The 18584-nt window shown below is 35.8% G+C and overlaps 1 protein-coding gene across 2 annotated transcripts in view; it reads left to right on the forward strand.

Moving 5' to 3' along the window:
• Nucleotides 1–1560: 1560 nt before the first annotated feature.
• The window catches only part of Zc3h12c (zinc finger CCCH-type containing 12C), a 68730-nt gene continuing 51706 nt past the window's right edge, over nucleotides 1561–18584 (forward strand). The window contains exon 1 of one of the 2 annotated variants that reach the window (XM_071616683.1): nucleotides 1561–1662. In XM_071616683.1, coding sequence (XP_071472784.1) covers nucleotides 1639–1662 — 24 coding nt within the window. In that variant the 5' untranslated portion in view covers nucleotides 1561–1638. Of the gene's footprint in view, nucleotides 1663–1781; nucleotides 1876–18584 lie in introns of those variants that run through there. The other variant, XM_071616684.1, reaches the window with a different exon arrangement.

Genomic DNA, 18584 nt, shown 5'->3' on the forward strand with positions numbered 1-18584 from the left:
ACTAAAGTGGAAAATAGGCTCCATTCGACACTTTTCCTTTCATCTTACAGGTAGAACCAGTATGCTCATGGGCATCAGTCAGAAGGATGCTCTACCTGGGCTCTCATCAATAACAAAAGAGCAATAGATGCTAATCAAAGAGATGGAGGCATTCGTGCTGTTCAACTGAGCCATATAAAGTCATTTTTTTCTGTAAAGAATATTAAACAGGAAACTATAAAGTTTGGGTCCCCATAAATATCATGGATACCACTACCATTAAGTAGCCAAAATTCAGGCTTAAGCCATCTATTAAGCCCTGTTGAAAACAATGCAGAGGCAAGAAATGATTCTAAAGATGAAAAATGTGGTCAAAAGTGGTGTAATCTCAGATAAACACTCCAGCGTCGATTTTTTATTTTATTACAATAAACTGGATTATAATATCCAGCTCACCTGGCTGTGGTGACAATTAAATGAGATAAGGCATTTAAAGCAAACTACGGACCAAGTGGCACATGGTAGCCACACAGTCCACTAGGATCCTCCCTTCTCTCCAGAGGCAGAAGCATCCTGCCCAGAGCTAGGAATGATGATCTTGGTAACTATTCCACAGGCAGGTGAATAAGATTATTCGAACATTTCTGAAATATTGACCTAGATTGTTGGGTTCATAGAATAGGAAGGCTCTTGGCTCTCAGAGCTGTTCACACTTGCAACTTAGGTGCCCACCTCAGTACAGAAGGCTGTTTCTTCTCAATCTCCTGAAAGAGATCTGAATTTATTCTGGGTTTAACCTTGATTTTGACATGATTGCCATTTCCAACAAGGCCAAGTTCCTTGTTGAAAGAAGTCCTTCCCGAGGGTGAAATCCCAATAGCCTCATTTGCTTAAATTTCCTTAATGGTCTTGTTTATGCAGGGTGTGGTTTTCCCCCCTCCGTGCAGAATATAGATAATAAATAAACAACCACGGGAAACATGCCCTAAGAAGGGAGCCCGTTGTTTCCCTTGATGCCCAGAGCACGATCCGTGTTGCTGGGCGGAGAAGGTGTTGACCAGCCCAGGCGCACCCTCGGGACAGCTCTGCGGGAGCGGCGAGGGGAGGTCGGGACCCCTGGGTTGGGCCGGGAAAGGGAATGGGTGAGAGGGGAGGAGGCGCGGGAACCTCGGGCAGCCCCAGCAGCCGGGTAGAGCCCGACAGGTCCCAGCAACTCCCCTCACCCTTCTCCACGCCTCCCGGGTTTTCCCCCTGGCTCGGGGTTTCCTGTTTCAGTTCTCGGCGATCTCCAGCAGCAGGTGCTGGTTTGCCAACCTCGGCTCCAGAGGCGGCGAAGGAGAAGGAAAAGAGAGAAGGGGAGGAGGAAGCGGCGCGCGGCGGCGGCTGCCGGCGGGCGGGCGAGGAGCGAGGCGGCAGGCGGCCGAGGCGAGTTCGCTCTCGCCGGCGGAGCAGCGGCGCAGGCGGCGGGCCGAGCCGAGGGCCGGGGGCGCGCCCGAGCCGGGGCCCCGGCTTGCGGCCGGCTGGCCGGGCGGGCGGGCGGCATGGGGGAGCCTCCCGCTTGCCCTGCGCCCTAGCGGCTGCCGCGGCGGCCCAGGGCTGAGGCGAAAGGCGGCCGCCTGCCGCAGGGCCCCAGGGCTGCCCCGGCTCCCAGAGCATGTGATGGCTGCTGAGAAGAGACTGCAAGTAGGTTGAGCAACAGATCCCGGTGCGCGCGACTGTGGGGTGTGAGCTGTGCCAGCCGGGAGAGGGGGGTGCCGGGGCCGCGGCCCGCTGAGAGGGCGAGCGGACGGGCGCGGCTCGGCGCGGGGAGGGCCGAGCTGGCCGCTGTGGCCGCGGGCCCCGCCGCCTGCTCGCCGCTTCCTCGCGGGATTGGCCATGCCGGGTAGCGGCCCCCAGGTTTGTCCTCGGGAAGGGGGTTGGGGTGCCGACGGCGGCGAGAGGGACGCTGAAGGAACGGACGTGGGGAGGCCAGGGGGCCGGGAGGCCGCCTCTGGACGCCGGGCTGGGACCGAAGCGGCCGAGCCGGGTGATCTCCAGGCCCAGGCGCGTCGCACTGCCCGAGGTCGAGTCGCCGAGCTCCCGCCACTCAGGTGGCACGGAGCGGAAAGCCCAGCGCATCCTCCGCTGGCGGCTTGGGTCCCGCCGGGATTTCGGGCGAGGTGAGGCCGGTGTCCAGCCCCGCGGCCTAGGGCACTGGTCCGCTCCCTCCCCGCCGGGGGCACGGCGGCCGAATATGGAGGCGGGCTCCGGCGTCCGCGGTGGAAACGGACCCAAAGCTCTGCTGCTGCGGCTCGGACCCTCGCGCGCTCGTGGGGTGAGGCATCAGCCGACATCTCGGATCCGGCCCCAGCCGTTCGCTTTTATTATCCATCGCTCCATCCTACCACCCCATCGGCCGGTCCTGATGAAGACCCCTCACCCCTCCCGTGTCCCTCCTTCTCCCTCTCTGCTCAGGCTCCAGCCCAGTTCCCTTTCACACCAGGCGTTCCTTTTAGCTCGGCTATTTCTCATGTTTAACTCCTTACAAAGAGGTGCTATAGATATAACTTGGAGAAATGAATCCCGCTTTTCTTCCTTAAACTGTTTCATCCTTTACCGCTTAAAGTCCTGAAAAACAGAGGTAGTTCCAAGTACTGAGTTCTCTTAACTGCGCCTCTTGCCTTTTGGGTACCCGTTAACAATCCTGCATTGTGTTTTGTGGTAAAGAGATGAAACACTAATCTCGATTTAGGGAAAGTTTTCCCATTGGTTGCAAGCCTGTTGGACTATCTCCAGGCCCATCAGGCGCTTATTGATTCAGTGTTTTTTTGTTTTGTTTTGTTTTGTTAACCACCTTAGAATAGATGCAGATATCCTTGGGCCTGAGTACTGTATATTCAGAAATTTGGGAAGGTTGTTCAGTTCTTATTTCCTGAGTTTTTCATTTTCTAATGTTAATGTAAACAGAAAATAGGAAATACACGTCAAATACATTTTTTGGACTTTCCAAAAACCATAGAAAGTCAGGAGTACAGAGGGTTTGAGTTCCATTTATTTCATCTCTGACATAGGCCAAAATTCATTTAGTTTTAGTACCATATTCTTGAATTTTTTTGTATTCCCTGATGTTTGAATATATAGATAGCTGACTAAATATTTGTAAATTAAATTTTACTGTGACAAGCTCAGGAAGATGACTATTTTAGACTTGCCCCTCTATACACCTTTTTTTCTAATGTGGCCTGCTTATATTAAGTTACCTAACTTAGTCTCCTTGAAGGTACCATAAAAATATCATAGTTGACTATGAATCCATAATTCAAAATGTTTGAATAACTTTATTTAAAGAATGGTTTTACTTTCAAAGTAAGTTGCAGTTCTTTTAGCAGCTCATCATTGTAAATGTACTTAAACATTATAAGCAAAATAAAGTGAAATTTTTTTTTCTGGGTATTGAACCCAGGACCTCCCACATTCTACACACTCTACCACTGCTCTACTCCCATAGCCCAAAGTAAACTTAAAACAACAAGGAAGAGATAATTATTTTACACACACGCACCCCATTTAATAATCAAAGCTGATGGAAAGTAGTATAATGGAAAATATTAATGGATAGAAAACGGACACTTGGAATGCTTGTATGCTGATGGGAGTTTTATTAGTCACTTCCTTTTACTAAATTTTTGTTTTTTAGAATAATAAAATATTTTATATTTCAGGCTTCTCTGGAGCTATGTTTTGATGGGTTGCATCTGCCAAATTGGACCCCAAGTGATTAATACAAATTGTATCTTTAAAACATTTTTTTCTCATTTTTTACTTTGCCCTGATTCTAGCAGCCCACAGTGATTTCTACATTTATTTTTTAATTAATATAATATATGTATAAGGTGTTATCATTTTATATCTGCTTAGTGGTTTTCATTGTTTTCTTATATAAACTAGAAGAATTCTTTGATTCTGATTATATAGCAGTCTTTTAAAAAACAAGTAAGAAAAGTTTTGTCTTTTTAGCGTTGGAATATATTATTGTAAACTAATCTGCCAGTTACTGCTCATCTTGTTCCCTTGGCAAATAATTTAATATCAGTATAGGTGCTGAGTAAGACCCCTGACCTCTAAAGGGATAAATTACAAGGTAGGATTCATGTGCATATACCTGGGTGGGAGCCATTTCCAAGTAAGTAAATGAGTCAAGGAGCTGTAGCAGGAAAGCAGATAGTGGATGGACCTGCATCTGAAACTTGTGGCACATTGGAGTAGTGGGTGATTAAGAAGGCGAGTCTTGGGATATAGTTTGTAAGATGGTCAGCAAATAATATAAATGTATTAAATCACTATTCCACATTTACACCTAAAATATTGAGATTATGGTTTCTACATTTGATCTTAAATCTACCAAATGTACTTAAAAAAAAAAAAAAACTTTAAATGTTAATATACCTTATGGGCCTGCAGCATTTGTCCACAGTTATTACTAGCAGAGAGTCCCAACTTAGTTCTCCTTAAAACAAAAATTAAGGTCTCTATAACAATAAATGTTAATAGATTAATCTTTTATTGTAAGGTTTAAATAATAGAATAGAATGAGCTTACGTGGGAGTTTGTTTCTAAAAAGACATAACATTTTCCTATATACTTGGAATTTTATTGTTGATAGCATTTTGAATTCCACCTTCCCATTCCTATATAACAAACTAAGGATTTTCTTATGACATTCAAAATGTTTCAAACATTTCCTTCCTAACTATGGATTATTTTTATCTAATCATTCTATTGCAGTTAGACATATGTGCTTTTCCCCCAATATTTTAATATTATAATGATTTGAACATCTCAGTAAAAATTTTTTTCTTTAGTACGTTTTTTGGATGGATTCCAAGAAGTAATGATCAAAGAGAATAAGCCTTAAAGTTTTTGATGGTTTTTTTAACCAAAAGTTGTATTGATGTGTATATACCCATTAGCAAAGAGTCAGAGTGTTGATTTCATCCGATGTTTACACTCATTAAGTACTGACTTTTAAAATCTTTGACAATGTGTTTGATGGGCATTAATCTCTAATTTTAATGCTTTTATACTTATATTGTAAAGTACTGGCGTGTGGTACTATATTTTAAAGTACTGATGTGTTGATTAAGAAAAGTAAAGTATGGAGGAAACTTAAGTTCATGTGAAATCTCCTCACCCAGAAATAAGTTATGTAAATATTTTAGTCAAGATTGTTCCAGTTATTTGCATTCATATTTATGTAGTTTGCAGAATTTGTACATGAACTTTAAAGTAAAAACAAATGACAAGCATTTGTTTTTCAAATTAAGCAATTCAGAAGTAATTGCTTAATTCCCCATTTTCGAAATACTATATATTTCTTCATAATACTTGCAGATTAGATAAGAGCTGTTTCTTCCTCATTTCTGCTTTTTCTGTCTCTGCTCTTCATCTATAAAAAAAAAAAATATTACCCAGTGTATAGACTTGTCCTGAAGATTAACCAATGATCTGTTAGTGATGGTTATGACGAACAACAACAACAATAATAGATGGATAAGAGATGGTTACGATGATCGTTACAGAGCAAACACACAACTGATAGGCATTTAAAAATTAACTTAGAATATATTATGTGATTGCTTGAGGAGGAATATACATTTGCCTTTTAAGAATATAATTAACTTCGATTACCTCCTTTAGCAAGGTAAGAATATTATAAACATGAATTTTCCAAAATACCAATTTTTAAGAGCAAAACATTTTTCTCTGTTTTAAAAGGAAGAATAATTAGTTCACATTGTATTTTCCTGTTTTCAAATAATATATATCCTGTGATATAAATTATTTTGAAAGGTAACAATAGCTAATATTTATTGTTCCTTAACTCTATGAGCTAGGCACAATTTAGAACTTACATTAAGTAATGTAGTTTGATAACAAGTATATAAAGTGTATGCTGCGGTTTTTTTTTTTCCTGCCTTGCAGGTGATGGAACTAGAGATGCTAAATAACTTGACCTGAATTATTTAGATTTCTAATTTACCCTAAATTAAATAACAATACTTCTATGCTGTTTATTTTAGGTGATGAGGTAGCAGGAATCAATTATTGATATTGATTCATAGCAATGATTTTTGTTCTCTCCTTGATATTAGCTGTTCCTTGCTGACATTGTCATTCCCTTCCTCTAATTTGCAGATGATATCTGCTGTGGATTGTGAAACTGGATGACAAGAAGCTAATAATATATCTGAAATAAAACTTCTAGGCAGTGATTATAGGATGTTCAAATAGTCTAGATTGAGAAGTGAATGTTCACACTGTATGGAGAGAGCAGGTTAAGGCTGTGACCTAAGATAGATACACAGTTGAATTCTGGCCCTGCCATATTCTACCTGTGACTCTAGGCAAGACTCTTAATATCTCTTTGATTACTCACCTATGAAACACATTAACTCTGCAGAGTTGTTTTCTCATAATTCAAGATAATGAAAGTAAAAGTACTTAGCACAAAGAACAATTCAATATTATGAAATGAATTAGCAGTATCCATTCATTTGATTGGACAGAGATTTTTTTTATTTGTTTTGTTTTTCTACTTATTCTCTGGCTCTCAGTTAAGTTCTAAGTGCTTGAAATTGCCAATAATGAAACTTCTATAAAATAATGTTTACTTTTATTGTTACTAAAACGTCAGCTTATATTTTAGGTTTTTCAGAGGGCTTTCAAATCTATTACTTTGTCTTTTAGGATAAAGCTAAAATTAGTTTTTGTTCTTTGTTCTTAGTCATCTGTACTCATTTCCCATTCAAAATTGGTGGGCTTATTTTATCCTTATTCTGAGATTTAGTCTGTTTGAAATCTAGGCTTTTACTTTATAATTTATTTTTATTATTTTGTACATCTACAGGGAAGTTTTCCCATATAATTGAGGCTGTCTCCTCATTGTTGACTTATGCTTTTTTAATGTTTGTGTTCTTGTTCTTTGGCCCCATTGAGTTAGTGAATTAAATACTTCTGAAATTTTGCTTTAATTTAAAATGACTAGTGCAGATCTATGTGCAATAAATGATCTATTTTAGATAAAATACGTTATTTCTATTTTTGCTAAGATAGAAAAGTGGCTTAAGTAATAAAAATCATGGGCATAATTGTGTTAAATTAGCACTATCATGCATAGGAAAAATAGTTTTAATGAGGAGGTGTTTTCTAAAATCCATTTTTACTATTTTGACTACTTCATTTTATCTTTTTAAATTAGATTTAGAATTTAATATTTTGGCACATTTTATCACATTTATAAAATACAGGAAAAGTACAAAATGATAGTGAAATAATCTATATTTCTTGCTTAGATGTAACTTAAAATATTGGTGTTCTTGTTTTCATTTTTAAAAATTTCATTGTAAAAAATCCTTGTGAAAGTGTATGCATTGCTGGGCGTGATGGTGCATGCCTGTAATCTCATGGCTAGGGAGGCTAAGACAGGAGGATCGTGAGGTCAAAGCCAAGCCTCAGCAAACTCGAGGTGCTAAGCAACTCAGTGAGACCTAGTCTCTAAATAAAATACAAAAGAGGGCTGGGGATGAGATTCAGTGGTCAGGTGTTTAATCCCGGGATCCCCCCCAACCCCCTGAGTTTAATCCCAGGTATCCCCCCAACCCCCCAAAAGTGTATGCATTATAGTTTTATTACTTGCTTTTCATAAGAGTTTTCCTATGTCATTCAGTATTCTTTTAAGAAATTGTTTTTACTGGCTGAATGACATTCAGCATATCTTAAGTATTATAATTTGATCAAGTTTATATTGTTTTATATTTAGGTTGTGAGCAAACCAAGAAAAAAAGGGAAAGAAGACCCAAATAAAATTAGAGATGAAAAAAGAGATATGTTGCAACTGTATCACAGAAATAAAATTATTAAGGCCTACTATGAACAACTATGTACTAACAATATAAGAAATCATTGATCATAACCAGTTTTTTTTAGTTGTAATAAACAGTGTGATAAATGTCTGCGTATAGAAATCAATGTCTACCTAAGTATATTTTTAACACATTCCAAGATGTGATCATGAAAATTGCCCTCTAGGAAAGTTAATTAGTAATCTATCAGCAGTACATGAGCGTTCACTTCTTAGTTCTCATCACTATTTCTCCACAGTCTTTTTTGTTCATTTGGTATACCATCATGAGTATAGTGCTAAGAAGCTCATTTTGTGATTCAGAGAAATTGAATTTGAGTGCCTGTTAGGACACTTACTGGTTATGTATGTGATCTTGCGCAAATTCTCATTAATTTCCCTAAGCCTCAGTTTCTTTGCCTATAAAATGGTTATAGTAATACTTATCATCATGATACTATAATGATTGTGGGTATTGATTAATAATGTATATTGAAATATCTAAGTCCTTAGCCATCCTTACTGTGATTTTCACTTATTATGTATGTAAACTAAATATGAAACATAAATTCATTTTATGTTTAATCTTGGGTCCCATCCTCAAGTTATCTCATTATGTGTATACAAATATTCCAAAATTCAACAACATTCAAAATCTGAAACATTACTGGTCCCAAGCATTTTGGATAAGGGATATTCAACTGTATTTTATACCTGCTAGTAGCTGATTTTTAAAAAGTTATTTATTTTATATAACATTTGGCTACCTTACAGAATTCTTTTTAATACACTATTAGATAAATTATTAAGATTTAGTTTCAACTCTGTTTTAATTGCATCTCTTTATTTTCAGGATACTTAATGGCCCATTAATATGTGGGTTTTTTCAATATTTTTATTTTATCCTTTTTTCTTGTCTTACTCCATTGGCTTAAATCAGAGACTAGTACTGATTAATTAGAAGCACTTAGGACTTACTTCTGACTTTAATGGGACTTCTACTTTTCAAAATGCTTGTGGCTATTTTCTAGTACAGGTGTCCTTTGCTTATATATACATGTTCCAACAATATCTATAATAGTTAAATGTAAGAAACTTAAAAATAGCTTTGCATGTAATGGGGATTACCTTAAATTATTAAAGCCTTAAGGTCTTTTTGTTTTTATTTTGGTGGTGGTAGTGATTCTTGAGATTGAACCAGGGCTTCACATAGGTAGGTAAGCATTCAACCACTGACCTATACCCTAGCTCCCAAAGGATCTTTTAAGAAATGTCTGCAACTATACATTTCTAATATTTAGATATTATCTCTTCATTTTTAATTGAGCAAATAGTCAACTATTATAACTCCAGTAAGGCTGAAAATTTACTATTTTCATTCCATTTAATTATTCTATCCTTGTCTCAGTATTTTAAAATTTGAGACCTGTTCTTTTCACAGTTGTCCACTTGTTATGTCATATCTATAAAATTTGGTTAAAAGTCAGTGACAACAGTTTATATCCTCTGGGGAAAAAAAAAAAGCTCTTCATTCAACTAAAGTCTTAAAGTGAGAGTCCCTGTGCCCCCCCTTACCAATTTCCTTATGCATTTTTGTAGAAAGCTGTTTGAAAACTACTGCCCTTCCCTCAAAAAAAGCTTCTAATAATTTACAAGCCTCCAAAATGCAGTGAAACTGAAATAAAAATTTTAAGAAACTGTCAAATCACATTGTGATACCATGAGATTTTTATTAAATATTTTTTTGTGCTGAAATCCTAATTTAGCTTGCCAAAAAAATGATTAGATATAGCAAATATAAACTACAGTAAAATATGGTAGCCACTCATCTACATGGTGCCTTCCTGTCCTTAGATTATTAAAAGTGTGCTTCTATACTTTTTTCTGTACTCTTCCAAAACAAGTCCATCCAATATTATATTTTAAAATACCATCTGTGAACTGATAATTACCACATTATGTCTTCAGTCTTGACATCTGTCTTGTACACTGCTTCTTTGTAGAGAGCTCTATTGGTATCTGAAACTAAAACTATCAACAAAACTTTTATCCCAAATCTGTTCCTTTCTTAGTAAATACTGTCTCCTTCTCAGCTGCGTAAACCCAAAATCTAGACACTCTTGATATAACATCTTTCACATCAATCCAGTAAAAGCATTTAACCAATACATGTAATGAGTTGGTTAACAAAGTTGTTTAATGTTAGAAAAATCTCTTAATGTATATTTTAAAACTTTCAATATACCATATAATTTACTTTAGTTAAATTTAGGACTTTTTATATAAGTAAGAGTATATACATATTTGATAAGTTTGGGTGTTACTTGTGGGGTTTTATCAACAGAGTTATGCTGGCCTCACCAACTAGTTGGGATGCCTTCCATCTTTGGTGCCTTAGAATAATCTAAGAAACAGAAGAGAGGCTTGATGCTTTGAGGTTTTGCTAGAACACGTTCATGGAACCTATTGATATAACATACTTGGACAGGAATGGAATGTCATATAGAAATCTTAAAAAGTTTTTATTCTTCCATGGTTTTCGTACTTGCAACTGCTTAAGTCAACTTTGATTATGGATTCTTAATTTATTGACATAATGTTTTATGCAGAAATATTGACATTTAACCCATTTAATTGAATATTAAATTTATATTATATAGTTGTAGTGTTCTCTGACCTCTTGGTTATACTTTTCTGAAGTTATTCATTCATTCATTTGTTCAATTCATTCAGCATTTAGAACCAGCTCTTCATTTTATTCACCAAATCACTTGTTTTTGATTCTGAGTGTTGAACCCAGGGCCTTTGCATACTAAGAATGCATTCTGCCACTGAGTTGTACCTCTAATCCTTATTAACCAGTTTTACTTATTTTTGCTTCCTAATTTATTTATTTCCGCCTTTAATTTTATTCCTTTGTTCAGCTTTATTTTGAATTATTTGCTCATATTAACCTTTCTGATTTAAACGTTTAATTCCTTTTTATATCTATTAAAAAATTTACATCATGGATTATCAGTTTGGCCACATCTCATAGGTGAACATTTTATTATGATCCATTTCTAAATAGTCTAAAATTTTATTTTTTATAACAGTAGAGTTAATTGGAATTTTATGTGAGTTATCTGTCTGCTTGTAACTTATTTTTTATGTATCATGCCCTACTCTCAAGGTTTGAATTTTTCTCAAGGCTTTGAAAAAGTTGGTCTAGTGCAAATATCTGTATGTCAGCTTTGAAATCAAGTATCTCATGGTAAATTATTAAATCAGTACTTGAGTAAGAGTCATTTTTTTGTTGCTGTTGTTTAAATATTTATGTACCTTAGAGTTTAATACCATCATCATCACTAAAGGCCTGTGAATAAGAAAAATAAATCTTATGCTTTGGATTGTCAGAGTTTGTCCTCTTTGTGTAAGGACAGAATGGTGTTAACTTTCAAAATTATCTGATTTCCTAGCTTGTATTTAAAGCATTTGAGTCCTTAAATGGAGTTTCCCTACTAATCTGCACACTTCTGGCCCTGTTGCACTCCCTTCTAGAGGTTTTCTGGGCGTTAGAAGTTGAGAAGGTACCTATGACTTTTCCAAGATGACAACTATGCTCTCTTTATTAGTTTAACAGTGTATCAGGGAGTATTTTTTGAAAACTCCCACCCTTACTCCAAGATGGTTAGCTTTGGAAGTACAAATTAACTTCTCTTTCCTGTCCTGTTTATGGATGGGAAAAATAAACTGACCAAAAGAATCATAGAGTTCAGCATTTAGAACCAGCTCCACATCTTGAGAATGGAGATTGGTAGTGATTCTGGTGACTCCTATAAGTAACACAAATAGCAAACTCCTAATGCATCACACACTGCCCTTTTATTTCCCCATTAAGTTATGTACTTTTCAGTATTCTCGGAGGTCTTCTGATATATTAATGAGAGAGCCTCAGACTGGTCCTAGGGTCTTTAAAACCTCCCTTTTGAATAAGAACATCAGCAAGGAGCAAGCGGCAGCTAATGTTTGAAGTTAAATCCTGATCTCATAAATCAGAAAGATTTTCTATGCTGAGACTAGCCCCAGAGGATAGATTGTATATTTTTTCAAGTGTGATTTTTTTTTTTTAAAACAATAAGGAATCACCTTATAAGGGAAAAAAAAAAAACTTCAGAAAATCTATTTTGTGAATTTGGTTGAGGTAGGATATTTTTCTGCTGGCCTGGCTGGCTGTGAAGCATGTACCAGGTTGGCAGCTGCAACTTAGCTTCTAGACCCACCCATGCTGTGAAAGCACCTGAATGAAGATGTGGCAGGTGGAGAAAGCACTTTGGAACTCCTGAGTGACAGCCAGAAATCAGAATGTTAATTTGGCAAGTGTGCTACTGGGTGCTGAGTCTTGGGCCTACACAGTCTTCAAAATAACAGGTAGATCATAAATGTTTATTTCCTACTTTGATAGTAAATGAGTGCTTAACTTTTATGTGCATTTTAATAGATTGAGTACTTACTTGATAGTATGCACCTAGTGTAAGCAAGACAGTTCAACATAGATATACATATGTCATAATCTTAAAATGATTTTCATTTGTAAACCTATAGTATATAGAATTCTCATACTTCTCAATGTGCAATAGTCTCTTATTCAACTTTTTGTGTTACCTCTTAGAAAGACATTCAGAATTAGAAGGTCAAATAAAATGGTCACTTATTTTTAGAAATTCTTGTTTTGAACATTGATACATTTAATTGCCAAATGTTTACTTCCCTGTTAGTTTTTTGTTTACCAAACCCAATGATTTAAAATTTTCTTCCAAGAATGAGAAGTGGGGTAAATTGGTTCTAACTCCCAGCCTCTTAACTCCTGCACACATGTGCGTGCATACACTCATACATACACACACACACACAGGAAGTAAGGTGCAAGGATAAGGAAGGAGGTTGAGACATAGATACTAAAATTTTATATTTAACAATTTCCTCAGTCATTTTATCTAAGTATCCTTATAATATCCATAGAATATTTCTTATCTCAAGAATTCTTCACATTTAAATGTTTAATTATTTTAACCATTTAAGTGTCTTAACACTCTCACTGATCTTTCTTTTGGAGTTTGGATTTTTGGTGGGAAAGATGTTGGAAGGAGTAACAAGAATGGAAGTAGACTGCCAATGGCAATGTGAAGCCTCTAGGAATCTGCAGTGCTGGGAAAGAGTAAACAGGCTTAGAAAAGGAGGTAGAACAGCAGCAAAAATTAACCTTCTGCTCCCATGACTGGTAGTTCCCTGCCAGAGGCCTTTTTCCTTGCCTCTCTTTACTCCCATTCCATCTTGGCCCACTGAATCTTATGGAGACTAAGGAAGAGTACAGAGTTGAGGGTTGAAGGCTGGTTAGTTTTACCAGAGAATTATAGGATAAAAGAAAGTCATTGGTTTCCTGATAGAACCAGGTCTGTTGTTTTCCCTACTTTACTGTTTTCCTTTCTTTTTAAAATTATGGTCTATTATTCTTTTTTATACACATATGTGCACACACATATCTTTCATCTCCTGCTGCACTGAAACTATTATTTTAAAGTTTTTATACCCAAAAAAGGGGAGAAAAGACTTCTTTTGAAACTCTTCTATTGCTTTCCACCACCACCCAAAATATCTTTCTGTATCTTAATCTTTTCTTGCCTAACATATGCCATCATCTCTTTTTCAGCAAAAACTTATATCTTTACCAGGCATTTTCAACCTGTGTTCCATTGGTTCTGTGATGCCTGATGGGAAAAATTTACATCTTTATTTTCATATCCTCTAATTGAAATTTAGCATTTCTCTCAATTATAAATGTAAGCAACAAGCCCAATATTAATAGCAGAAATCATATTCCAGTTGAAGTAAATACCCTGAAGTATCATTTGCACTTTTTTAAAAAAAATTTATTTGTAGATGGACACAATACCCTTATTTTATTTGTTTATTTTTATGTGGTGGCGGTGATCGAACCCAGTGCCTCATGTATGCTAGGCAAGTGCTCTATGGCTGAGCCACAACCCTGGCCCCTCATTTGCATTTTTAACTATTTCTAAATCGTGATAGTTTTTTTAGATCTTCGCTTCATCGTTTTATTTTAATGTGTTAATAAAAAGGCATATATTTCACTGTTGAAGTTTTTAATATTTTAATGACTATACTTCAGTATAATTGGCTTCCTTTGAAATGCAACCCTATGTTTTTGTTTTACATATTTAAAAGCATTACTTTGAAAAGAGTCTATCGACTGAGAAAGGTGTCTGTAGCACAAAAACATGGTAAAGAATAAATTCCCGTTCATTCCATCTCTTTTCACTTCATAGAAATAATTCCTTCAATATCAAGATATTGTACTGTCATGTGTAACTAAAACAAATGAAAAAAAAAAAAGAAATAACTCCCTCACTGTCCATTATAGCCTTTACCTTAAGCCCTCTTCCCTGTCATTCTGTAATATATTTGTAATGTTTGTCTCATTTGATGCCATCAGGTTTGTTTTTTTTTTTTTTTAAATGACTCCCCTTTTTCTTTGGTATCAAATCCTAACTAGACTCATTGACTGTATCTTAGAAAGAATCTCATTTTTTCTCTGCATAAATTTAGCTATTGGTCACCTTTTGCCACCCCAAAACTAATAAAAAGTAATGCAATTGGAGTTATTATCCTAAAACATTTTAAAAAGCACATCTCAGAAACCTATAGTAGTTCCCCATTACCTTTCTGAAACATGGGTAGCAATATACCATTGCCTTTTTAAAAAACTTAGTAGTTCCCATTACCAAAGTTGAAATTCCTCAGTATGGTATTCAAGACTTACTATGAACCAGCCACATCCTGACTTTCTAGCCACTTCTCTAGCTATATTAATCAGTGTTTTATCATCTCCAAGACCTCTGGATCTTTGGTCAGTGCTCCTCGTAGGCAACAATTCTTTTATTATTGCCTTTCCCTACTCTTCTCTTCCCCTTCAAAAGACACATACACCATATAGTACATATAGAAATGTGTCATCACTGTCATTTGTACATATGTCACCTTGCAGAACCTTCCTACATCTGAGGCTATGTCTTTGTCTCTTGTACTCTATGACATATCTCTATAAAGAATACTAATTTTGGCATGCCCTGTATTATGCAGATGTTCATTTATCTGGTTTTCCTAATAAATTATGTGCTCCTTAAGCATAGCAACTGTATTCATATTTGTAATCTCTCTCCTTCACTTAGCAGTAATCCTTTCTCATGGTAACCATTCAAATAAATGTTTCTTGAGTGAATAAATGAATTAGTTTTCATTTAACCTCTCACTTGGTTTGACCACATGATCATTCTATAACTGCCATTTTCCTGCCTTTCTTCCAAGTATTACATTTAAACTGGATAGGATTTTGAAATAAAATCTGATCAACTAGCTAATATCTATAAAATGCTCTGTATTTAAGTTATATTACCATCAATAAAATAAACTCAATATAGGAATCATTTTTTAACACAAGTAATTTTGTCAAGTGACAATTATTTTAGGGGAAAATTGTTATAGCTTTAACTTTTTTTATTCAGTATAATTTTTTAATGTTTATTCAAGTTTTTGCTTATAAAACTAGTTCCTTTTTTTCTGGGGTTTGAGAAATATGTTTTTTTTTATTGGTTGTTCAAAACATTACAAAGCTCTTGACATATCATATTTCATACATTAGATTCAAGTGGGTTATGAACTCCCATTTTTACCCCGTGTACAGATTGCAGAATCACATCGGTTACACATCCACATTTTTACATAATGCCATATTAGTAACTGTTGTATTCTACTACCTTTCCTATCCTCTACTATCCCCCCTCCCCTCCCCTCCCATCTTCTCTCTCTACCCCATCTACTGTAATTCATTTCTCTCCTTGTTTTTTTTTTCCCATTCCCCTCACAACCTCTTATATGTAATTTTGTATAACAATGAGGGTCTCCTTCATTTCCATGCAATTTCCCTTTTCTCTCCCTTTCCCTCCCACCTCATGTCTCTGTTTAATGTTAATCTTTTCCTTTTTATACATTACAATTCTTAATACACATATATACCACAATTTTTCATATCTCTGTTTGTATATAAGGTATGTTGATACTAACTTCAAATCTTCTTACATATATTTTGTATAATGATGACCATCACATTCCCCTATCCTTACTATTCCCCTTCCCCCTCCCTTTTACTCCCACCCCTCTTCCCTATCTAGAAATAATCATCCTCCCATGCTCTCCCTCCCTATCCCACTTTGAGTCTCCCCCTTTATATCAGAGTAGCTTTAACTTTTTAATTGTTAATTTATAGATCTTTGCAGGAAGCTAACTTTGAAGAGTATATAAATTAAGAGTTTTACTTAGGAAAATTCTGTGACTAGAAATTAAAAGATTAATGAAATTATATTATGGGAGAGGTAGAGAAAGATGGCTGCTCTGTCTACAGCCATGTATTTTAAAATAATACACACTGTCTGTATTGTTAAACTAAAATCAAAGTTTTAATATTTTTTCTACAAAAGAAGCTCTTTATTTTCTTTCAGGTGTTTATTATATTCTCTTATTATACTTACATTTTTGTCTCTTCCCTTCACTGCTGCCCACCATTAAATTACTATATTTTTTTCTAAATCACTATGGTCAATAATTTTTATATTCACATTTTTAACCAGTTGGTAACATTTTCTTATTATTTCATAAGCCAAAATATTTTATGGCACTTAATTTCCAGTAGATACATTTCGGTTTTCTGAACTAATATTATGTCCCCTTCCCTTTGATAAACATTGTTCTACATTATTTATTTTGTAAATTCGTATGGTAAATAATCATGAACAAAGGAATAGAGTAGGGCATTTGAGTTCCCAAGTCACTTGATTTCTTGTTTCTATTAAATGTGTGATAAGAAAAGTTAGTGGACACAATTACAGCTTCTGCCTGCACAATATTCTTTCTTCTATATTAAAAAGGAGAGAACTTTCAGAATTATATCAAATAAAATAGTGTAAATTGAGTTTTCTTTTTTGAACTACAGTTTTACTTATAATCTAAATATTTTTAAATATACATTTTTGCATTTCCTATGTGACAGGCACATTTCTAAATTATTATATTTATTAACTAATTTTATCCTCATAATAAACCTGTGCTGCCAGTAGTGTTAAGGAAACTGAGACATAGAGAAGTTAAGTAACTTCTCCAAGTTACTTGGTTAGTTTAGGGAAGAGGACATGGTATGGTATTGGTTCTTATATCCATAAATTATAAAATCCCCCTCTTGCTCATCTCTTTCCTTTGGAATCCATGTTGGAATAAATTGTACTTAATAAAATTAAGTATTTTGGGAAAGTTCTGAAAATATCAGTAAATCAGATCTTAAGAAATAGTGATGCCTATAGAGGAACAAGAAGACTAAATTAGTTTAGCTCTCTTTGGCAGTGACCATTGAGAAATAGTTTTGGATGAAATATCATGTTCCTTTTAAGTCAGCAAAATAATAGTGTATTGTAGCAAAGCAAATACGTTATAGAAAATGATTTGAGTTTTAAGATTATTGATACAAAAATTCTCACTAAAATATGTATTTATGCTGATATTTCACTAAAATATCATCATGTTTCTATTAATGTAATTCATAGTAAGAAAAAAATTATGTACTCATCTTAATAGATCATTTTATTGTAATCCAAATTCCTGATTTTTTTCTTTAAATCATGTAGAAAAAATGTACATGAGGGGCAGGGAAACTCATTTTAGCCTCCTTTATAAGGACATTAATCCCATTCATTGAGGGTTGAGGCCTCATGGTTTAATCACTTCCCAAAGGCACCAACTCTTAATACTATCCCATTGGGTGTTAGGTTTTGACATAAGAATTTTGCAAGGGCACCAACATTTAGATCATAACCCTATTACATGTTTCCTTTCACTTCATTAGGTATTTGCACAAATATCATTTTATCAGTAAAGCTTTCTGTTTATTCAAAGTTTCTTTATGACAGTTCAGTCACTCAACACCTGTTTATTATTTACATTCTCTCCTATGTCCCTCCATACACACTAAACTGTAACCTTGGTTAGAGAAGGTGACTTGACTTTGTTCTTGTTCTGTCCTCAATGAGTGGCAACTAGGATGTTCCTGTTTGTTGAATGAAACTGATGTTAAAAATTATGGATAAGATGTATATGTATTTTGAAGAGAGGGAGAAATTAGTCAATTCTTGTGATTCTTTATAGCTTTGACCTATTAAGTTCCCACAAACAATGAATTAATGAATACTGAACCATTTCTGCCAGAGAAAATATAGCAGTTCCTTTCTTAACCCATGAAAGATATATTCCAAGACCCCCAGTGAGTACTTGAAACCGCAGATTGTACTGAACTCTATGTAAGAATTGTGATACCATGACAATTAATTTGATAACCAAGTAGCTAAATGGCTGAAGGGTGGGTGGTGTATATAGCAAGGATACTCTGGACAAAGAGATAATTCACATTCCAGGTCCAACAGAGCAGAACAATGCAAGATTTTATCACACTACTCAGAATGACATAAAATTTAAGATTTATGGATTGGGGGCTGGAGTGTAACTCAGTGTAAGTGCACTTACCTAGCATGTGTGAGGTCCTGGTTTTGATACCTAGCACCACCAAAACAAACATCATCAAAAACATATGTCATATTTTTTTAAATGTATGAATAATTTATTTGGG

This window comes from Marmota flaviventris, chromosome 9 (genome assembly GCF_047511675.1).
Source record: "Marmota flaviventris isolate mMarFla1 chromosome 9, mMarFla1.hap1, whole genome shotgun sequence".
NCBI classification, from domain to species: Eukaryota; Metazoa; Chordata; class Mammalia; order Rodentia; family Sciuridae; genus Marmota; species Marmota flaviventris.